This window comes from Carlito syrichta, unplaced genomic scaffold, assembly GCF_000164805.1.
Source record: "Carlito syrichta isolate Samal-C Ts95f unplaced genomic scaffold, Tarsius_syrichta-2.0.1 Scaffold309781, whole genome shotgun sequence".
In the NCBI taxonomy this organism is placed as follows: Eukaryota; Metazoa; Chordata; class Mammalia; order Primates; family Tarsiidae; genus Carlito; species Carlito syrichta.
The window spans coordinates 556342-577569 of NW_007253877.1; the positions used below are offsets into that span (position 1 = coordinate 556342).

Here is a 21228-nt window from a genome sequence, read left to right on the forward strand (position 1 = left end):
TGGCCGGGAGTGGCCACTGCACTCCAGTCTGGGTGACTGGAGTGAGACTCCAACTCAAAAAAAAAAAGAAAAGAAAACAACTTTTGGTTTAAACATTATTAAAATTGGATTTGGAGGTTGTATGGATTTTTTTCAAATTGAATTTTGTCTTATCTAACTCTATTCTCTCTCCACACCATACACAAAGGCTTTCTTTTTGTGCAACACACTTAATTTAAAGTGGTTGTTGCAGTGTGTTTTCTGATTTAGCTGCATGTATCGACCAGGTGGACTTTTTCTGAGTTCTTGTTATTCTACCTGGGATTCCAGTTCCAAAATTCACTTGTTGAAACCTCGTTTATCCTTTAGGGTGTCACTGTTATTTAGGCCCATCACACATTTCAAAATTACAAAATTTCAGCTGCTTAGACAACCGTGAGTGTGTGTGTGTATATGCATATACATGTTCCTTGAGAGCATATATGTTTGTCTGTGTACACATATTTGTTTCAAAGAAAGTCTTTATTACTTTGAAAAATAGTTCAGTTCATAGGAAATTTCATCTACTTTTACAGTTCTGTGATCTGGCTGTTTCTGTGTTCATCCAGGACCCTTTGCTCAGTCACCAGGAAAAAAAGCATTCTTTCCTTGTATTTCCACCACACGGTGCTGTTTTAACCCTTGTCCTCTGCCCCATGATTCCTAAATGCTTGCTGCTGGATGTTATGGCCTTCAACAGTGTGTTTTAACCAGATAGCAAGGGCGATGTATTAATGCTGTCTGTACCCTGTGCTTTCTACACAACAAACTTATCAAACTGAACATGTCTACTTGGTTACTTTAACATTCTAAAGAGTTGTTTGTCCTATGATGTTTCTTAAGAATCAAGTCTTTTCACATATCTGTGGGCTACTTGTATGTCTTTTTGGCACGTTTGAGTTCCTTGTAGATTCTAGATGTTAGGCCTTGTCAGATTTACCATTGGCAAATATCTTTTCCCAGTCTGTGGGCTGTCTCCCCGCTCTCTTGATGGTTTCTTTGGCTTTTCAGAAGCTTGTCAGTTTGATGAGGTCCTCACTAATCATCAAAAAAGTGCAAATTGAAATTATACTGAGATAGCACCTAACTCCAGTCAGGTTGGCCATCATCAATAACTCAAAAAACCACAGATGCTAGAGAGGGTGCGGGGAAAAGAGAACCCTTCTATGTTTTGGTGGGAGTGTAAACTAGTCCAACCTCTGTGAAAAACAGTTTGGTGATTCCTAAAAGATATAAAAATCGACCTTCCATACTACTCTGCAATCCCCCTACTGGGAATATACCTGGAAGAACTCAAATCACTCTGTGAAAAAGACACTTGCACATATATGTTTATTGCAGCATTGTTCACAATAGCAAAAACATGGAACCAACCATGCTGCCCATCGAAAGAGGACTGGATAAAAAAAAAAATGTGGGGCATATACACGATGGAATATTATGCAGCCATAAAGAAGGACAAAATTATGAACTTTGCAGCAACTTGGATGGACTTAGAGTCTATAATACTGAGTGATCTATCACAGAATCAAAGACTGAGTACCACATGTTCTCACTCATAAGCAGACCTTGAACAATTATCATAATACCATAAGAAAGGGATTGGCAGTAGTTGGGAATTGGGGGGGTAGGGGAGCACACCTCATCAACAAGGGTACCTGCATAATGAACATTTGTTTACCTAACCCAGAATTGTATCCTACATCTTCAAAAAAAACAAACAAACAAATTAATTCTACAGACTGAAGACTGAGGAAATTTGGCATGAAAAATACTGTTAGTAGGGAATGGGGACTTAAAAATGAAATATGTGTTGATTTTTTTTTTTTTTTTTTTTGCAGGATTTATTGAGAGGACAGAAAAGCTCCCACGGTGGGAGGGGACCCCAGAGGGTTGCCCCATGTTGTATGTTTTAAAGGAAAAAAAATAGTCAAGAATCTTCCTTTATAGGAATAATACTGTTTGTTCTTATTACTATACTGTTAGGTCTGGTTTGCGATCTGGTGCCGCACAGTAGGGGAGGTGGCCAAAGCTTGGGGAAACGTGGTGGCCACATCTCTAAGAGCCACGTGGCTGGACCAGAGTTTAGCAAAGCAATGACCAGTGGCTGCTTGAGGTTGAATGCTCTTAAACCTTCTCTTTGATGGGTGCAGTCATTAAGGTGACTGGGTGGTGGTCTGTTTCACATCATCACAAAGGGAACAGGTAAGCACAGGTGCTGATGTTAGGTGATGAATGGCAGGCAGATGGGTGGGTTAGTCACATGACCGTTGCCAAGGTGATGAGGTCTATGTCAAAAAGGTCATGAAGAGCTGCTTAGGTTAACCTTATTCCCAAAACAAGCTGGGGAGGGCATTGTAAAACCATTACTAGTAGCTTCCTCTGAGAAACTGGTTCTGTCCTTGATCAGAGGGTGACTTAAAGTGTACTGGTAGGAAAACATGAAAAAGCTTAGCAGTGTTAAAATGGCTGCCTTTTGGCTACATTGATTCCATCTTATGTTCTTTCACGTGTTATGTGGAAAAAATAGGGAAAACCAAAGTGGAGAAAAACTTCATCAGTTTATGAAGAATTGGTAAAGGAGTTCTTGTCTTCTCTTTCTAACCCAAAATTTAAAAAAAAAATTATTTTGTTTTTTTGAGTCAGGGTCTCACTCTGTTGGAATGCAGTTGGAATGCAGTGGCAAGATCATGGCTCACTGCAGCCTCCAGCTCCTGCCCTCAAGCAATCCTTTTGTGCCAGTCTCCCAAGTAGCTGGGACTACAGGCATGTGTCACCACGCCTGGCGGAATTTTTAATTTTTTGTAGAGACGAGGTCTCGCTCTGCTGCCCAGGCTGGTCTTGAACTCAATTCTCCCTCCTCTGCCTCCCAAAGTACTGGGATTACAGGCATGAGCCACCACGCCTAGCCTGGATCTGATTTTTGATGTGTACTTCATATGAAGACTTTAAAGGCTTACGAATTTTTAGTGACTGAGAACAAATTGGTTGAAAACGGGTACATGTTTCTATCCTATAAAAATCATCTAGTAAGTACAAGATGAAGTACTTGTAAGTGGCTGAAAATGTATAATGCAGGAGCTGTTGGTGAACATCTTTTCCTCTGCATAATGATGGACTTCTGTTATGTGCAAGTATCTGAGATAAAACAGTATCAGCTAATTTTATCACCTACATGTCTGACTAGCTTCCAGTACTTGAGGCAGAAATGAGGGTTTTGAAGACGTTGAGAATCTTTCATAGCTTTGTTTTAAAACGTTTTGTCTGAGATAAATTTTGTTTAAAGATGTGCAAATGCATATATAGCATGCTTGACTTTTATTGCTTGTTTTTAAAATTATAGCCAGAGGTTAGAAATCAGAGCCCAAGTTGCAGATGCCTTCTTATCCAAGTTCCAGCTGACTTCTGACGAAATGAGTCTGCTCCGAGGTACAAGGGAAGGACCCATCACCGAGGTAGTCTTGCTTTCTGTTACAGTCATTTAAAGTGCAATTGTTTCAGGTGTCATAGAGAAATTGCTTTCTTAAAGCCTTATTTTCCCACTTAAAAAATTTTCATCTGAAAATACTTTTAAATTTAGAAATTAAGAGGAAGTAATTTTAATTACTTTTTATTTTCTGTTTTTATAAAGTAATACATGCACTTCTTAAAAGTCAAAGACTACAACAGAACTTAGGAAGTTCATATCACCTCCTCCTCTCCTTCTCCCAAGTCCTTTGTCATCCTTTACAACCTTATGAATTGCTTTTCTATATTTTAGGCCTGTAGTTAAAAAGAATATGCTCTATTGATTTTCTGTCATGAAATATGAGGATTTGGCTTCCTGTCACCTCTGTTTCCTCCCCTTTTTTCAAACAATACAGACATTTGCTTTCTCTTCTGTCTCCTTCACACCAACAGTACAGTTATACCACATTTTCTGTTTTTCTTTCTTTTTTTTTTTTTTAAGAGTCTCACTCTGTTGCCCAGGCTGGAGTACAGTGGCATGTTCACGGCCACCTCAGCCTTGACGTGCTACTGGGCTCAAGTGATACTTCTGCCTCAGTCGTCCAAGTAGCTGGAAACACAGGTGCGGCCACCACACCTGGCTAGTTTTTTGATTTTTTGAAGAGATGAGGTCTCGCCATGCTGCCCAGGCTGGTCTTGAACCCGTGGGCTCAGGCAGTCCTCTTGCCTGTGCTTCCCAAAGTGCTGGGATTACAGGCATGAGCCACTGCACCTGGCTCACATTTTCTGTTTTCATTATGATATTATGTTGGCTATGAGTCCTTTTTTATACAACTTTTTGCTTTTTCTGGAATTGGAAATTGCTTATCTTTTCATTTAATTAATTTTTATAGCTATGCCTTTCTTTCTAAACTGACAGAGCTATTAAACCTCTCAAAATGCCAAACAAGAAAAAGTTTTATTCTTTTTTTTCCTTGAAGACATTCAGTTTTCCCAGAAAGGGATCTTTGTGTCTCCTAATTGGGAGGAACTATAAACCTAAACTTCTTGTCATCATTCTGGGATCAGAGGGCAAGAGGGTTCTCAAGGTGGGGAGGGATCTTTTCATGTGTACTATCTAGGCTAGAATGGGACCAATTATTTGAGTAGAAAGGGGTGAGTAGGCAAGATACTTGCTTATTAGTATATATCGACCTTGTGTTTTAAGAACTTTGTACATTCTAAATATTTGAAATATTATTTCTTCTCTACTTGGCAAAAATAGTAAACAGTATTAGAGAAGGAGGAATTTTTTTTTTTTTTACTTATCAAAGAAAAATAACACATTCCTTATTTTAATGGGCAGAATACTATTAGTGGCCTTGAGGAAACTAAGGCTCCAATACGTTTTTCTGCAGGAAAGAAAACCAGCCATCAGTTTGACTTTCATCAGATTTATGTGTTCATGTTTATGTGTTTGTCTTTGCATTCTGCTCTTGGATGATGGGCAAGACCAGGTTATATAACAGATCTATAAAGCATCTCTTCAGCAAATAAGAATGCCATGCTTAAGTCATAAGATGTATAATATAGAGTTGTTTTTCTATATGTAGAAATCTTTAGGTTTGCATTTCTCTCTCAATAGATTGTGCTGCTTGAGGACAGGAATTTTTTGACTTTTACATTTTGTATTCCTGGCACCTAGCACACTATTTGGCACATAGTGGGCATCGGGTTAATATGTGTTTTTAAATGTGAATGAATACCTGTTACACCTTCTATAGAAATTTAGAAAAAGTTGAGATCAGTATAGGAAGGCTTCATTCGAATAGGCGAAAGAATGTGTTTGCACTTTGTGGTGATCTTTCAGTTTTGAAATGTAATTTTAACTGAAAGTGTGGACATAACGTCACATTCTTGATTTTAAAGGATTTCTTCAAGGCACTGGGAAGAGTGAAACAGATTCATAATGATGTCAAAGTTCTCCTGCGTACAAACCAGCAGACAGCGGGGTGAGTAGCTGCTCGTTGAACCAGTTGTATTGCTGCTACAATTCTAAAACTTTAAAGACATTTTAGATTATCTTTGAAACTATATGACATTTTATGAAATAGGAATTTAATCTTTATCTATCTTTGGAAAAAGGTGAAGTTATGTCCTTACATGCTTCTCTGCCATGTTTAGACTAAAAAAACGACAGTGATAAGTGATAGTGTTAACATTTGACATTCATTTGATTATAAAATATTATTTTAAAATTGTTTCATAAAATAATAAAAGGTTAATATGCTGTGGTCAGATCATTCTGTAATTAAAGAAAATAATGAGGTGCTTAGATGTAGCTTTTTTAAATTATAATAAGTCTTTTACTTTATTTCTTTTTTAGTTTAGAAATTATGGAACAGATGGCCTTGCTTCAAGAAACAGCTTATGAAAGACTTTACCGGTGGGCTCAAAGTAAGTGATTTCTTCCATGTTGTCTAGATTCATGAATATTTGTGCTTGATTTTAAAATTTCACTTGGTCTTTATTTGATAAGTTTTAATTTTAGTATTCAAAAATATTTTTTAGCCGGTCTCGGTGGCTCAGCCTGTAATCCTGCGCCTTTGGGAGGCTGAGGTATGTGGATTGCCTGAGTTTGAGACCCGCCAGGGCAGGCGAGACCTCATCTCTACAATGAATCAAAAAATTAGCCGGGCGTGGTAGCACGCGCCTGTAATTCCGGCTACTCGGAAGGCTGAGGTGGAAGGATCGCTGGAGCCCAGCAGGTTGAGGCTGCGGTGCCCGGGAGCGGCCACTGCACTCCAGTCTGGACAACAGAGTGAGACTTCAACTCAAAAAAAAAAAAAAAAATTCTTTTTAAAGTTAGGATTTGATTTTTAACATTTTACTGGATCTCTGATATGATTTTAGTACTATTTTGTTTTATTAATTTAATTTAATTTTAATTTTATTTTTTGAGTCAGGGTCTCACTATGTCACCCAGGTTTGAGTGCAGTAGCACGATCATGGCTCACTATAGCCTTAACCTCTTGGGCTCAGGCAATCCTGCTTGAGCCTCCGAGTAGCTGGGACTGTAGGCACGCACCACCATGCCTGGCTTATTTTTTGATTTTTTGTAGCTCACTATGTTGTGCAGGCTGGTCTTGAACTCCTGAACTCAAGCAGTCCTTTAATCTTGGCCTTCGAAAGTGCTGGGATTACAGGAGTGAGCCACCATGTTAGTCAGTAATCAAAAATATTTTTAAAAAGGAAAACAAACTTTATATTTGAACATATTGTCTTTGTGTTTGTATCACCAGCACCTACTATCAGCTACACAGCATGCTTGATTAAGGATAGAAATTTTAAAAATGACAATATATCTGCCCTAGGTTGTCTTAAAGTTGATTACATATGTATTGTTGTTTACATAACTGTAAAGTCATAAATGGTAATTAGTTTTTTACTGTTGCTGTAACAAATTGCCACAGATTTAGTGGCTTAAAGCAACACATGTTTATCATCTTGTGGTTCTGTAGGTCAGAAGTTAAACATGGCTCCTCCCGTGCTAAGATCATGATGTGGACAGGCTACCTTGGTTTTTGTAGGCTCTAGGGATAATCTGTTTCCTTGCTCATTCGGTTCATGGGCAGAGGACAGTTTCTCGGGTTTGCAGGATGGAGGTCTGAGTTTCCTTGCTGGCGGTCACTAAGGGCTTTTCCTAGTTTCTAGAGACTACTTGTGCCCCTGCCTCCTTCTGCACGGCCAACAATGGTGGGCCAGATGAGTCTCTCACCTTGAGGCTCTTCTGTCTCCCCTTCCTTCTTGTGTCTCTGACTAGCTCTTCTGCTGGCCTCCGCTTTTGTGAGGCTGGTGTGGTCACCGTGGACCCACTTGGGAAATCTGGAAAGTCTCCTTATTTTAAGGTCTATTATTTTAATTTTGTCTGCAGAGTTTCTTTTGCCACATAAGGTAACATATTCACAGATTCCAGGGACTAGGGTGTGGCCATCTTTGGAGGGCCATTATTTTGCCTACCACACGTGCTTTGTTTGCTTTAGTTTTGTTTTAAAGTGTTTCAATAGGTTGTTTGCAGAATAGCTTGTTAAAACTGTAGAAGAGAGTTAAAATATGCAAGGGTGGAACAGGAGCACGTGATATTTTGACAGGTTACCAACTGACTGTTGGAAGGAATTGGAATTAAATCCATTTAACCAGTTGACACCTGAACTTTCCTATGAAAACCTAATTCTTTGACCTGTTTGATTTACTCTTCATCTCTAAAGCTTGTTTGTTTTTCTTCCTCTCTGTTATGCTGTCTACTCCCACCTAGAGTGTTGTCTGACTTTTTTTCCTTGTGCCCAAATCCTACCTCAGCCTTCAAGGCAGCACTTAGGCCATCAGTCTTCCTGGAGGTCTCCAAGACTACATACAGTGAATCCCAGTGACTTCCTGGCTCTGAACAGTAGTCCCTGGAAATCTTTATTGAGCACTGAGGAGTGTGCTGCTCTGTTATCACTTCGTTTTTCTCATCTGTATCTTACGCCTCCAGTTAGTATTCTACTTTCTCAAAGGCAAGGAGCTTGCCTCAGATGTCTTTGTACACTTACAACATCTGACACATCGGTTCCAGACTGCTGTGGGCTTCTGTCTTCTGGGGACTGTGATCATTTTAAGATGTCTCTAATTCTATACATGTATGTTTTTTTGTTGTTGTTGTTGTTTTTGTTGTTTTCCAGCCAATGTATGCTAGGAAATATACTGCTAGTGTGAAGTCCTCATATACCAAGAGGTTCAGAATTTCTGATTAAGTTCTAAATTTTTTGAGCATAATAGGTATTTTTGTGCATTTTATAGATAAAAATAGAATAGTAAAATAAAGGAAATATTGGTGTAGAGATTAAGAGTTTAAAATGCAAATTACTTTGAAAGTATAATTTTATTACCATATGTCAGTTATCCATATTAACATTTTTTGCGAACTGCCTAAAGATTGTTTCTGAGGGAAGAAATTGATATTTTTAGTACTCCCCTCTCTTCACTTATATTGCCATGTGTCTGGCAGTTATCAGGAAATATTTGTTCTTTGATCGGTTTCTTCAAAACTAGTTTTTTGAGTAAAACATAGGTTTGATGTGTACCACATAGCCTATATGATCATTTAAAGCTTGAATGTTTAGTTTGGTTGACAGCATAAGCTAGTTTTTGTTGTTGTAATCTCTAGGTTCTTCTAAGCATTTTTTTCATGGGATATTTGCTGTAGAATTAAGACTCCTGGCATGCAACCTAATTTTAATGTAACAGAAATTTTAATATTAATTATTTTCAGATGAATGCAGAGCATTGACACAAGAATCATGTGACATATCTCCAGTATTAACTCAGGCAACGGAAGCCCTGCAGGACAGACCTGTCTTACATAAGTTGGTGACTTTTTCCTGCTTTTTTTGATAATTTACATGAATATTTAGTATTATCAAATTTATGTATAATAGTTTGAGTAACATTTTTCATAATTTGCAATGATGTTATCACCTCAAAATGAATGTGTGTCGTTGCATATCAGCTTATTTGAATATTACATGCTGTAGAAAACAATATGGAGAGGAAAACCAAGGTGTTCCTGTATCTAAACTCTTCTTGTTTGTATAGCGAGTAAGGGCTTTCCCCCAGTCTGTAGCTAAAGCTCCCATATTAACCTTTCCCTGGAGAAAAGGACATCTTATTGGTGCTGAGCAATAGATTCCCAGAGGTTAAAGACAATATTTAATACCAGGGTTCTATTAATAGGATTCAAGAAAAGAGAGTCTAGTCTTGACCCAGTATGTTATGCCAACCAAGAACTATGTGGTAATGCTTTTGGTAAGAATCCAGTGCATTTACAACTCGACATATATTATTTTGTATTTTAATTCTATTGCTTTATTTTTCATAAAATAAAAAGTAAATATATTTTTTTAAAACCTGGAGTAGTGTGAGAATAAGCTTTTTTTTTTTAAGTTTTCAAGGAAAGTTTATTTAGAAAGCAAATGAGAGAGAGAGAGAGAGAGAGAAAGAGAGAGAGAGAGAGAGAGAGAGAGAGAGAGATACCGAGACCTCCCCAAGGAGGGACCAAAGCTAAAGTTAAGGAAACATGGCGACCACTGAGAATAAGCTTTAGGTGGACTCAGAGTTGATGATAATTAAGTCTGGGGATGCTGATCCAAGGCTTGAGTCCTGCTCTGAATCATCCCTTTCAGATGCAGCTTACACTACTTTTGGAGGATTTCCCCATTGCTTTATGATTGGGACATTACTTAGCCTATAATCAGGTTATTAAACACAGATGCTGGTACACTATAAAACTCTGCTACTTACTGAGTACTTTGATGTGTTGAGCACTATCCTAAGTGCCAGAGACACAGCACCAGTGGAACGTTGCCCTCAAATGACTATTTTATGGAACTAGACATAAGCAAATGTGTTTTAATTGAGTATACCAAATGCCAGTCTAGGGGTCACGTCCCTGGTGCGGTGTGGCTCAAGTATTCTGGGTGGAGGAGGGAGATGAACATCAGTGAATGTTTCCCAAGGGAAGTAGGTATCCAGTGAATTCTGAAGGTCGAGTAGGCATTTTCCCAGAAGAGGGAGGACAGAACATTCCAGGTTGAGGAAGTGGCGGGTGTCAAGGGGGAGATTACAGCAGCACATGTACCTGGGGATATCAATTGCAAAAACTTGCCCTGCCCGTAAATTTGGTAGCAGGGAAGGGCCAGGTCATCATGGCCCCAAATGCTGTTCGTGTGCCCTTGGGAAGCCGATGCCCACTGTGGATCATCCCCTGAGCGGCTCACTTCTGCTTTGAAATGTGTTTTTCTTTTTCTTTTTTTTTTTGAGTTGCAGTCTTACTCAGTCGCTCAGACTGGAGTGCAGTGGCTGCTCCCGGCCACCGCAGCCTCGACCTGCTGGGCTCCGGCGATCCTTCCGCCTCAGCCTTCCAAGTAACCGGAATTACAGGCATGCGCTACCACGCCCGGCTGATTTTTTTGATTTATTGTAGAGATGAGGTCTCGCTGCCCAGGCGGGTCTTGAACCCGCGGGCTCAGGCAATCCACTCACCTCAGCCTCCCAAAGGCGCGGGATTACTGGCTGAGCCACCGAACCCAGCTTGAAATGTGTTTTTCACTGTAAGACATTGGCATCTTTTATTTTAGTACTTAAAACTTGTAGTGTTTGATGAAGTTTATGTTGTCTGTTGATTAGTACTTGTTCGCCAGGTTCATCTTTAGAAAAAAGCCTTTGTGCGGTTGGGCACCTGGCAAGGACATTTGACTCCTGCTGTAAATATGCTTTTCCTTAGTTGGGATTCTTGACCTGCACTTGGGAAGGAGCAGTACTGGGTAAAGGTTTAAGAAGTGGGATCTGAGTCATTTCCTGCCAGGTCCTTAAAGCCTCATAAGCTTCAGTTTCCATAGCCGCAAACTGAAGATAACAATAGGGCCTGGTTTACAGGGATGATGTGGAGATTAAGTTTGATTGCTCGCCTGAGGTGCTGAGTGTGTGTCACCAAATTTTGGATGTTATTTTCACTTTGAGAGAAGGTGAGTAGAAAGCTGTCAACTAAGGAGGGTTTTTTTTTTTTTTGAGTTGAAGTCTCACTCTGTCACCCATACTGGAGTTCAGTGGCCACTCCCAGCCACCGCACCCTCAACCTTCTGGGCTCTGTTGATCCTTCCCCCTCAGCCTTCCAAGTAGCTGGAACTACAGGCACGTGCTACTACGCCCGGCTAATTTTTGATTTATTGTAGAGATGAGGTCTTGCCAAGTTGCCCAGGCGGGTCTCGAACCTGCGGGCTCAGGCAATCCACTTACCTCAGCCTCCCAAAGGCGCGGGAATACAGGCTGAGCCACCGAGCCCAGCTAGGAGGGGTATTTAAGGCCTACATGGCAACCAGGGAAGATACATGGAAGACAAAGAGTGATGCTACAGCAGGGAGGCAGAGGAGGTCTCTCTGAAGGGCACATGTCGGGGAACGGGGCAGTAATGGCAAATTGGGAGACTTTAAGAGGCTTTGGAAGTTGAGTGAGGAAGTAAGTTTTTAAGACCAGATGATTGTGAGAAGATAAATGCTGAAAAAGAGAAAATCAGCCTTTCATTAAGTCATCATCTGTTTTTAAAGTGTTAGGAGCTTTCCTTAAATTTAGGAAAAACTTCATAGTGTAATCATGGTAACCACCAGATGGCACTCTATGAACTTTACAAGCAGTATGTAAAAACTTCACTGTTCATTGTGTCCCAGATGTGTATCATGTGCAAGAAAAATATCAACTATTGAAGTTCCTGGGGAAAGTTGTCATACTCAGTGTTTCTTACAGAGTATATATACAAATGCCATTGCATTACTGGCTTCAGAAATCAAGTACAGATTATGAGTGGAAGTGAAAAAACATTGATGATTTCTTCTTTCCTTTGGTAAACTTTCAATATATAAACTCTTTAAGAATGTAGCAATATTTACAATACTGGTTTTTCATCATTCTTTATGTATTTGCTGTATTCCAAAGAGAAGCTTTTATGTTATTCTTTTATCTTTTAGTTTGCTTTTTGAATAAAATGTTTCTTCTTTGCATTTGCTTTTTGACCAGATTTCTTAAAAAAACTGTAGCTAACCATAACTTTAAAAATGGGGGACTTTTAATTTTAGCTACAGGCATTTTAGAATATTTGCATAATGTGAGCACTCACCCTTACAAAGCTACATTTTGAATTTTTGATCACCGTTAGAAAAGAGTCTGATTTTGGTTAAAGAGGTTTTCTTCTGTCTCTGGGGTGGATGTTTCGTGTTTACAGATGTCATTGAGGGGTCTATGTGACTTATGCTTTTTTGCTTTAAATTATATTTGTTTTGTAGGAAAATTAACATTAATATTAATGTTTACTGATATTTCATGCTAATGAGCAGATATGTTGCCCAGGCTTGGTAATTTACCCCCATTTAAAACACCCATTTAAAACAGTAGATTCACTTGTTTCTGTTGTAACTGTGGTCCCAGTGGACAGTCCTAGAAATAAATTATGTTGTTTATTTTTACTGAAGTTAGAAGGTCTTGAGAGTGAGGATTAGTTTTATGTATTTAAAAAGTTAAAAGTACATACAGTTTTGCTGTGATAAGTGATTATCTTATCATAAGTTCATTATTTCATAGGATCCGGTGATCATTTGAAAGAAGGTATTCTTTGCAACTGATGGATTGGTAATTTAAAAGCATAAGAGAAAAAAAAACAGAAGTGAGCATTTTGGTTCTGATTTGTTTAAAAAATAGAAATTAAATGCAAGGCAGCTGTATAATTTAGCAAAATTTAGCTTAATGTCGCGCTATCCCTTTCCTGTACTAGTGTGTCACTGCAAGGAATCTCAAAGCCATTCCTTTTAATTTAAAACAAACACACAAAGAACCACAGTCTAGTTAATGGTAAACAGTCCTCAAAAACGATTCAGATTTCTAAAAATTTATAGCTATTTGCTACTTCTTCAGACTTACCATTTTATTTAGAAGTAATTCCTCTTTCAACTTTATTCTGTTTAAAAAATATATGGATTTTTCATCCAGTCAGCAACACATGAAAGAGAGCAGTGTAGTCTGAGAACTGGATTATTTTGGGAAGTTTTGGTAACTTCTGTTCATATATAGGTTAATGAACTGATTCTTAAATTTAGCCTGGTAGAATACTGTTTAGGTATTTAAAAGTTAATGAGTCTAGGATCTGCTGACATTAGGCTGCTAAAAAAATATTTTGTTTCCCTGTATGCTTTCAAAGTAGCACTTTCAGTTGGGGGATGGTGTGAGGAAGGGTCGTGATGATGGGAAGCAGGTGCTACATCTAGGCTAATAAATGGGCACTCTTGGCAGCTCCAAGACACCGTCGTCAATTGCACCCCAGATTGTCCTACTCCCCAGCACAAAACTGATCTTGCTACCAGTTCCCTCACCTTTGAAAGCCTCCCCCCCTACTTTCAGTTATAATAGGTGACTTCTGAAGATATGGCTTTTAAAATAATGTATTTGCTGTGTGTGCATGTTTGGTCAGAAAATCTACCGTCCAGTATGTCCAATATTTGAGTCAAAGTAATTTACTTTTTAAAAAATAAGTAGGGGTTTTTGGGGCAAATTTTGGTGGTAGTTGTGATAGTATGTGTGAAAGAGAAATTTTTTAACGTAGAAGAAAAAGTCTTAATTTTTAGATTGCAGAGTTCTAATCCTGGCCAGTTTATGAGAAGCGGGTATTATGGCTTTATGTAAAACAGTAGAACATCATGACTGCAGATACACTGAGAACTGCTGAGTTGGGGCTTACCCCTTGGCTTGACTGTCTTTTATTAAATCCATTGCTCTATCCTTTTTCCTGCTGCCCCAGTTTTAGTACCAAATCCCAGCATTCTTTCTTAGAAGGAGTACAAGTTTTTACTCTCAGATTGGATTTTCAGTATGCTGAAGTTATCTGATAAGTCTTTTTTCTTGTTTAAAAGGAATCTTGCTTGACAGTGCCTGGAGCTCTAGGTATCTTGCTTATCTCAGAAACTGCATTTGTCAGATGAAATGATTAAGAGAAGAAGTAACTACTGTTTTTTACACATAATTTGTTTCTTCTAGGTATACCTTAGATGAATTTGGAACAGCCAGAAGAAGTACAGTTGTCCGTGGATTTATTGATGCTCTCACAAGAGGAGGCCCAGGAGGTACACCGAGGCCTATTGAAATGCACTCCCATGACCCCTTGAGGTATAGTGAAAAGATGGCAGAGGGGATTTGGTGACTTTTGAAGGAAATCTTGATTAACATTTGGTTTGCGTTAGGTACGTGGGGGATATGTTGGCTTGGCTCCATCAAGCTGCTGCCTCTGAAAAGGAACACCTTGAAGCCCTCTTAAAGCATGTAAGCACACAAGGTGGGTCCATCGAGTGTCTTGTTGCCTAGATGCAGAGAGAACACAAGCTTCTCTGTTTATCGTGTTGTCGTCATCTTCATACCTCTCACCTAGGCGGTACAAGTGTTCTGATTCCTCTTCTCACTGCAGATTCTCCCTTATTCTGCTACTCAGCTTCATACTCAAATCACTTTCACCCCGTCACTCGACTGTCCAGTTTATACCAGACCCTGATGACCTTTTATATCCAGCCTACACTCCTCTGCTGCACTTTAAAGAAATTTCTGGAGTGTCTGTTATACATTATTCAGAACCTTAGCGTGACACCTGAAAAGTATAAGTGGTATCTTTATTTTATCTGTGAGTAAACAGGCTGAGTGATTTGCTTAAGGTGACTGAGCTATTTATTCTTTGATTTCTGCTGCCCAGCTCCCCCTTTTTTTTATTCCCATGGGACTTTTAAAGTTCCAAAAATAACTGTCATATGTACTAAATGTAGTTAAAATTTTTGTCTTGATTTCAAGGAAGAAAAATAACTATAGAGTTGTTAATGTCTTGTTTTTAGAAGTCGAGCTATTCTTAGTTGTGATTGCCTAAAGATATCTCAGTTTGAGAGCTTAGTGTGTGGTTAAAAGATGTTCTATTTTTGATAGCAAGTGAGGGGAAATACTGTGACCTGGTATCACTTGATTGTTTTGCGTACTCAGCCACACCTCACTGTGGTTCATCACGTTATCTGCAAGAGAGGCCAGTGTTACAAATTGATGGCAATTCTTAACCTTACAGTTTCTGACTCTTCAGTATTGAGATTAAAATCAGCAGGTATGTTTGATTGGCACAAAGTGCATTTTAAGATTTTCTTTCATTATTATTTTAATTACCCAGTATAAAAGAATGTTTCTTTAAAGATGTTTTAAAAAAGTACATATGAGAGGCAGAACGAACAGTAGGAAGCTGAAAGGAAACAGACTGGATTTAGACGAAATAGGCTAGTTTACAGAAATGACTTAAGTTTTCCGAGCTTGAGTTTTTCCATCCGTAAATATGAAGGTTACACGCAGTGAATGTCAGGTGATACATAGTTGATACATAGTTGATATTTAGAAAATGCTAGTTTTTCCATGATATTGCAAGGTATGTTTTTCATCTTGATGGCTTCAGCTTATGTGTGCAGCAGCACTGCCTGGGGAAAAGCATTTGTAAAACACATAATACATCTTCATATCACTTCCTTCAATTAGTAAATTCCATAGTCTTTTTTCCTCATACACAAAGAAATATTGTTCATTTTGTTCACTAAACAGTCAAATGAACGAACAAGACTTTTAGACATACATTAAATATTATTACAATTACTAATGTTTGAAAAGACGTCGAGCTTAACAAAATACTGTTATGGTCATTTTAAGTGTTATTAGTGCTATTAATCGTATATATTACTGTTAGTTTTTGAACTTATATGTAAAAAATGGAAAAGTATGGAAAAATGTTAATTGTGTAATCATTAATTTTAGGTGTTGAAGAAAATATTCAAGAAGTTGTTGGGCATATCACCGAGGGTGTGTGTAGGCCTCTGAAGGTAAAATGTTTTTAAAAATATACGCTATAAGACATCTGGTTAAACTATTGCCTTATTATTATGAATTTAAAGAAACTGATACTAGCTCAAACTCAGCCAGTTACTTTGTCAAGTAAATGCATTAATTTAGGCAATAAAGTACATTTAAAAATAATCATTGCCAGCTGGGCTCGGTGGCTCAGCCTGTAATCCCGCGCCTTTGGGAGGCTGAGGTGAGTGGATTGCCTGAGCCGCGGGTTCAAGACCCGCCTGGGCAACTTGATGAGACCTCATGTCTACAATAAATCAAAAAAAAAAATTAGCCGGGTGTGGTAGCGCGTGCCTGTAGTTCCTGCTACTTGGAAGGCTGAGGCGGAAGGATTGCCAGAGCCCAGCAGGTCGAGGCTGCAGTGGCCAGGAGTGGCCACTACACTCCAGTCTGGGCGACAGAGTGAGACTCCAACTCAAAAAAATAAATAAAAAAATAAAATAATAAAATAATCATTGCCAATTTTCTCCTGAGCATGAAAATTGGACATATTTTTGGTTTGCCTATGTTGACTTAGTTCTTATAGATTAGTTTCCCATAGTGACTTAATTTTAATCAATTGAGAACAAGTTTACTAAATTTAAATGGTGTGTATGAACTCTTGAGAGATTTACTAAGAGCATATCTCATTTACTTTATTGCTTCAAGCATAGTAAATTTTTTTGCCCCAGCTATAAAAAATGATTAATTGAAGGATAAAATAATGTATATCAGTATTACTAATACTGTTTGTAGTACAAGGGACAGAATTTGGAGTCAGACTTGAGTTAGAATTCCATTTTGCCACTTAATTGTGTTTACTTGTTCCCGTTGCTTAACTCTTCTGCACCCTCATTTGCTCACATTGAACTTGTAGGTAAAATACCCACTGTCCAGGGTTGTTGTGACGCCTAAATGAGGTAACTATGAAGGTGAAGTGCATAGCCCTGGCACTGAATAAGTCTTGCAACAGTGTTCTTTTCCTTGATTAACATTTATGGAATACCTGGCAGTTGGTAGTTTACTTTTCTTTGTGGATTGACTTCTATTTACCATATAGAAATTGAAATCCAGAAGTTTTATGGTGTATCCTTATCAAGAACTAAATTTTTGAACTATTTTTCTTTTATTTCTAAGATATTCTTTGGTATGTTGTCTAGGCAAGGAAATCTCAGATGACACACTTGTGACAATTTATTGTATTTACAAAGTTAATTATTATTATTATAACTTGATCTCTTAGGGTCCAATTGTTTAGTCAGTAAATAAATAGCAAAGTATTTTGAAAGTGTTTTACTTATTTCTCCTAAATGAAATATTTACTTGCCATAGTTTGATCTTTAGACATTTATGACCCACATAAAGTTTGCTTATTTTGAATATTGGTAGTATTGAAAAGATAAAAGAAGAAAAGGAAGAATAAAAATAAGATTATAAAGTTTATTTTTGGTCTGGTGCAGTGGCTCATGCCTGTAATCCCTGCACTGGGATTGAAGGTTGAAGGGAGGGAATCACTTGGATTCAGGAGTTTGTGACCAGCCTGGGTAACATATTGAGACCTTTTTTCTACAAAAAATGTGAGCCTGTAGTCCCAGCTACATGGGAGGCTGAGGTAGGAGGATTGCCTGAACCCAGGAGGTGTGGAGGCTGTGATGAACCATGATCCTGCCACCGTACTCCTGCCTGGGTGTCAGAGTGAAACCCTATCTCAAAAAATATATATATTTTTCTGCATTTTTCATACCTTTTTATAACTTTACATAGTTAAATGAAACTCCTGGTCACTTTGATAACTAAATTGTACTTTCTTGTCCTTACCTTTTTTTCCCCTACATCCTTACTTAGGGTATTATGTTTCTACACTTGATCTTAGCCAAAAGGCCGAGAAGCGATGGTATTACATTTCTTATTACAGTGCTTCTTTTTAAAAAACTAATTGTATAATGTGTTATAATTTTAGAATCTGCAGGTTGGAATAGGCCTTAGAGTTTCTAGTCTTGTTCTGAGTAAGAAATGTTAAAAATGTTTAAACAGGCCGGGCTCGGTGGCTCAGCCTGTAATCCCAGCACTTTGGGAGGCTGAGGCAAGTGAATTGCCTGAGCCCGGGGGTTTGAGAATAGCCTGGGCAACTTGGCAAGACCTTGTCTCTATAATAAATCAAAAAATAACTGAGTGTGGTAGTGCATGCATATAGTTCCGACTACTTGGAAGGCTGAGGCAGAAGGGTCGCGGGAGCCCAGCAGGTCAACCCTGGGGTAGCCGTGATTGTGCCACTGGACTCCAGCCTGGGCAGTGGAGTGAGACTCCAACTCAAAAAAAAAAAAAATATTTAAACAAACATCTGTTGCTTATATAATGACATTATGTACAGAAGTCTGTCTTTGTTTTAAAATGTACGTAGAAATTATCATTTCATCTTCCTTAAAATGTACATTCCCAGAAAGGTGCTTATAACAGTTGTAGGAAATTTTTGTGATCCTCTGGCAAATTTTAATGTAATTTTAATGACCAAAGGTAAAGAAGAAGCTAGTAAGCAAACAGTTATCTTTTTGTTGTAAAATGAAGAAAGTCCATTTAGTTTCTGAAATGACAGAAACTGTATGTCTTTCTGTATGATACTGATATTTATTGCACAACCCAGAGAATATTTGGTAGGTGTCCACAGTAGTTACACATCCAATTAACTGGATAGTGGTATATTATGTAATCCAACAACTCTCATGCCTTCCCTTTCTTCATATACTCACAGTGTCACACTATTTTAAGAATATTCTTTCTGGGTGACTTTATTTGGGTATCTGATATTTTCAGAGATATCATCAGCTGAGGAAAAAAAATCCTACTTTAATGTTTTCTTTTGCATAATTCTGTTTGTCTTAGTGATCTGTCTGCTTTTACATTTCATTAATGTAAAATTTCTTCTTCCTAATTAATAGGCAGCTAAATTTTTCCTAATGATATATGATCTTGGATGTTTTGGTTACTTTGGCCACCCATATTCTTGGTAGGAATGAATTCCTTTTAGGATGTGAGATTTTGATTTTTAGGAACAAAAGTTTATAGTGGTAATGGGAGATACCCTTGAGAAACAATATATCTAGTTTATTTTTTTGTAACAGTTTTTCTTTGACTTAGTAAAGTGAAACTTGATGGATAGTGGACTAAATATTTCTAAATGTGTGTATTAAGATAAGATCTTTAAACTTATCGCCAGTTTAAAAAGTCTATGCTTTAAGTTTAAAATGACATTTGTGTGTGGAGGGTACCACGGCTCATCAGCATCAAGCCTGTCACCTTGCACATTCTTCCTCCAGAGGTGCAGTTAGAAACTACAGAATTAATTTATTGACTTTGTTTTCAAACCCATGGGTGTAATGATCCTTCTTTTGTATGAATGTTTTAGATTGCTGACCTATTACCAGCTGTCATTTGAATTTATCCTTTTAATAGAAACTTGAGTGTATCGTCTGCTGCCCTTAGATTATGGTGGGCTCTATGGTGAAAGTAGCTACATGTAAGAGATAAATGTCACAGAACGTGAATTGCACAATAGGGTCATTGTGCCCTCAGTTTCGAGGTGTAGCTGGGAGCAGGTGTTTACCTGAGCGGCTGTCTGGGACATTAGGGGAAGGGAGGTCCTCGTGTCCTGGCCATCCTCCCTTCTCCCTGGGTACCTTCTCCATGAACACAAGCTCACCCGCCCTCCCTCTTGTGGCTCTGCTCTTGCTGTTGCTCCCTCTGGCCTTGGAGAGGAGAGTGCTGCTGACCTTCAGCTCGTCCCACCGTCTCTGCTGTCAGTGCCTGCACCCGCTCTGCTCCTTTTTATATCTGCCTTTGTCATGGGTGCCACTTCCAGCAGTGTGGTTAAGGTTGCTGAGTGCTTCTTGGTAGAGTCTGTTCTGCCCGCGTTGTGTCTGGGCCAACGTCGTTCCATGGCTGCTTTCTGACTCGGCTCAGGACGTTTCCCTCCACTATCGTGACTGTGGTCATTTCCAGTCCGTTGCTGCTGCCACCGTTTCCTCATTTTCTGACCCTTTTCACCTTTCAAGTTTTGTTTCTCCTGTCTCTTGTTTTTCCAGTGACTGTTGGCTTTTACTGAATATGGTTGGTCTCTTAGGTAGCCCTCAGCAGACAGTGTTGCCTTCTGTGTGGCGAAGCAGTCTTGTGCACCACATGCATGTCTCGCTTTCCAGCCTCTCTTGGTTGTGTCTGTGTCGGGGCTGTTGTGTTCTGAATTGCTGCTTTCCCTCAGAGCCTTTGTGTGTGTGGAGAGATGGGAATGGCCTTTTTGTTGCTTGCCTTCCCTCTTTCCCTTGGTCCCCCTTTCCCCCTCTTTTCTCACTTTCTTTCTTAAGGGAGTTAGACTTTAAATTCGGGTGCCATTTATGAGCTGTGGTATTGTGGTCATTAGATAGTCTGTTGCCTTATGTCAAAAGAAGAGTCAGCTTCACAAACATGTTAACGTGCAGGTAAATTAATTTCCATAATTTTTTGTATCCTGATGTGCATACATTTAGAGAATCTCACTCTAGCAGATCACATTTGTCGGTGTTATGACATGAGCTAAAATAAAACCTAAGTACAGAGAAACTTCAACTTTCAAAAGCAGTCGTGAAGGATCTGTTTTGTGTTTGTGCTATTCTGCCTGATGCTGCAGAGACGGAAAAGAAGCAGAAGATACAGTGTCCGTCCGGTGCTCATATTTTGAAGCTAGTTAGGAAAGCAAGGAGATACAACGTAAGGAGTAGCTTAAGGGCAGCTGCAGCACAGTATGTCAGAAAGCAGATATCAGTATGGTTTGGATTTGATTCACGAATGAGGGACTGTGATGGACGAGAAGAATCAGTGAGGAATGACATTTAATTAGAAAAGATTCATGATAAAAGAATCTTGAGGCAGATCAAGTTAATCCTGAACTGGAACTGATTTAGGCAAATATGTTGGGGCTAATTTAAGATTTGCCTGGTATTTTATTCTTTGATTAATAGACCAAGAAACTGGTAAAATAGTTTCAAGACAAGAATTTTTTTTTTCTTTCCTGTATATTTGGCAATAGAGTGGTATGTTTTCACAGATAATCTGTTTTGGGGATTGTAGTGGCTGCCTTCGCAATAGCATTGAATAAATTTCACTGCATACTGATGATAAACCTCAAAATGATCTCGTTTTATTGATGTTTCTGGTAATAACTGCCTTGAGTCAAATTCTGCAAATAATGGATCATTTTTCTTTGTAGAGTATATCTGTGTTAAAATGTTTTTACTATCTATGACTTAATGCTCATTATTTAAAGGTATTTTGTGAGCTCTG

General features: G+C 38.6%; 1 protein-coding gene across 3 annotated transcripts in view; it reads left to right on the forward strand.

Moving 5' to 3' along the window:
- The window catches only part of COG6 (component of oligomeric golgi complex 6), an 80644-nt gene that overhangs the window by 18152 nt on the left and 41264 nt on the right, over positions 1–21228 (forward strand). For all 3 annotated transcript variants that reach the window (XM_008067822.2, XM_008067823.2, XM_021717488.1), the window contains exons 4-10: positions 3362–3473; positions 5374–5456; positions 5831–5901; positions 8756–8849; positions 14059–14187; positions 14262–14353; positions 15847–15911. In XM_008067822.2, coding sequence (XP_008066013.1) covers positions 3362–3473; positions 5374–5456; positions 5831–5901; positions 8756–8849; positions 14059–14187; positions 14262–14353; positions 15847–15911 — 646 coding nt within the window. The remainder of the gene's footprint in view (positions 1–3361; positions 3474–5373; positions 5457–5830; positions 5902–8755; positions 8850–14058; positions 14188–14261; positions 14354–15846; positions 15912–21228) is intronic.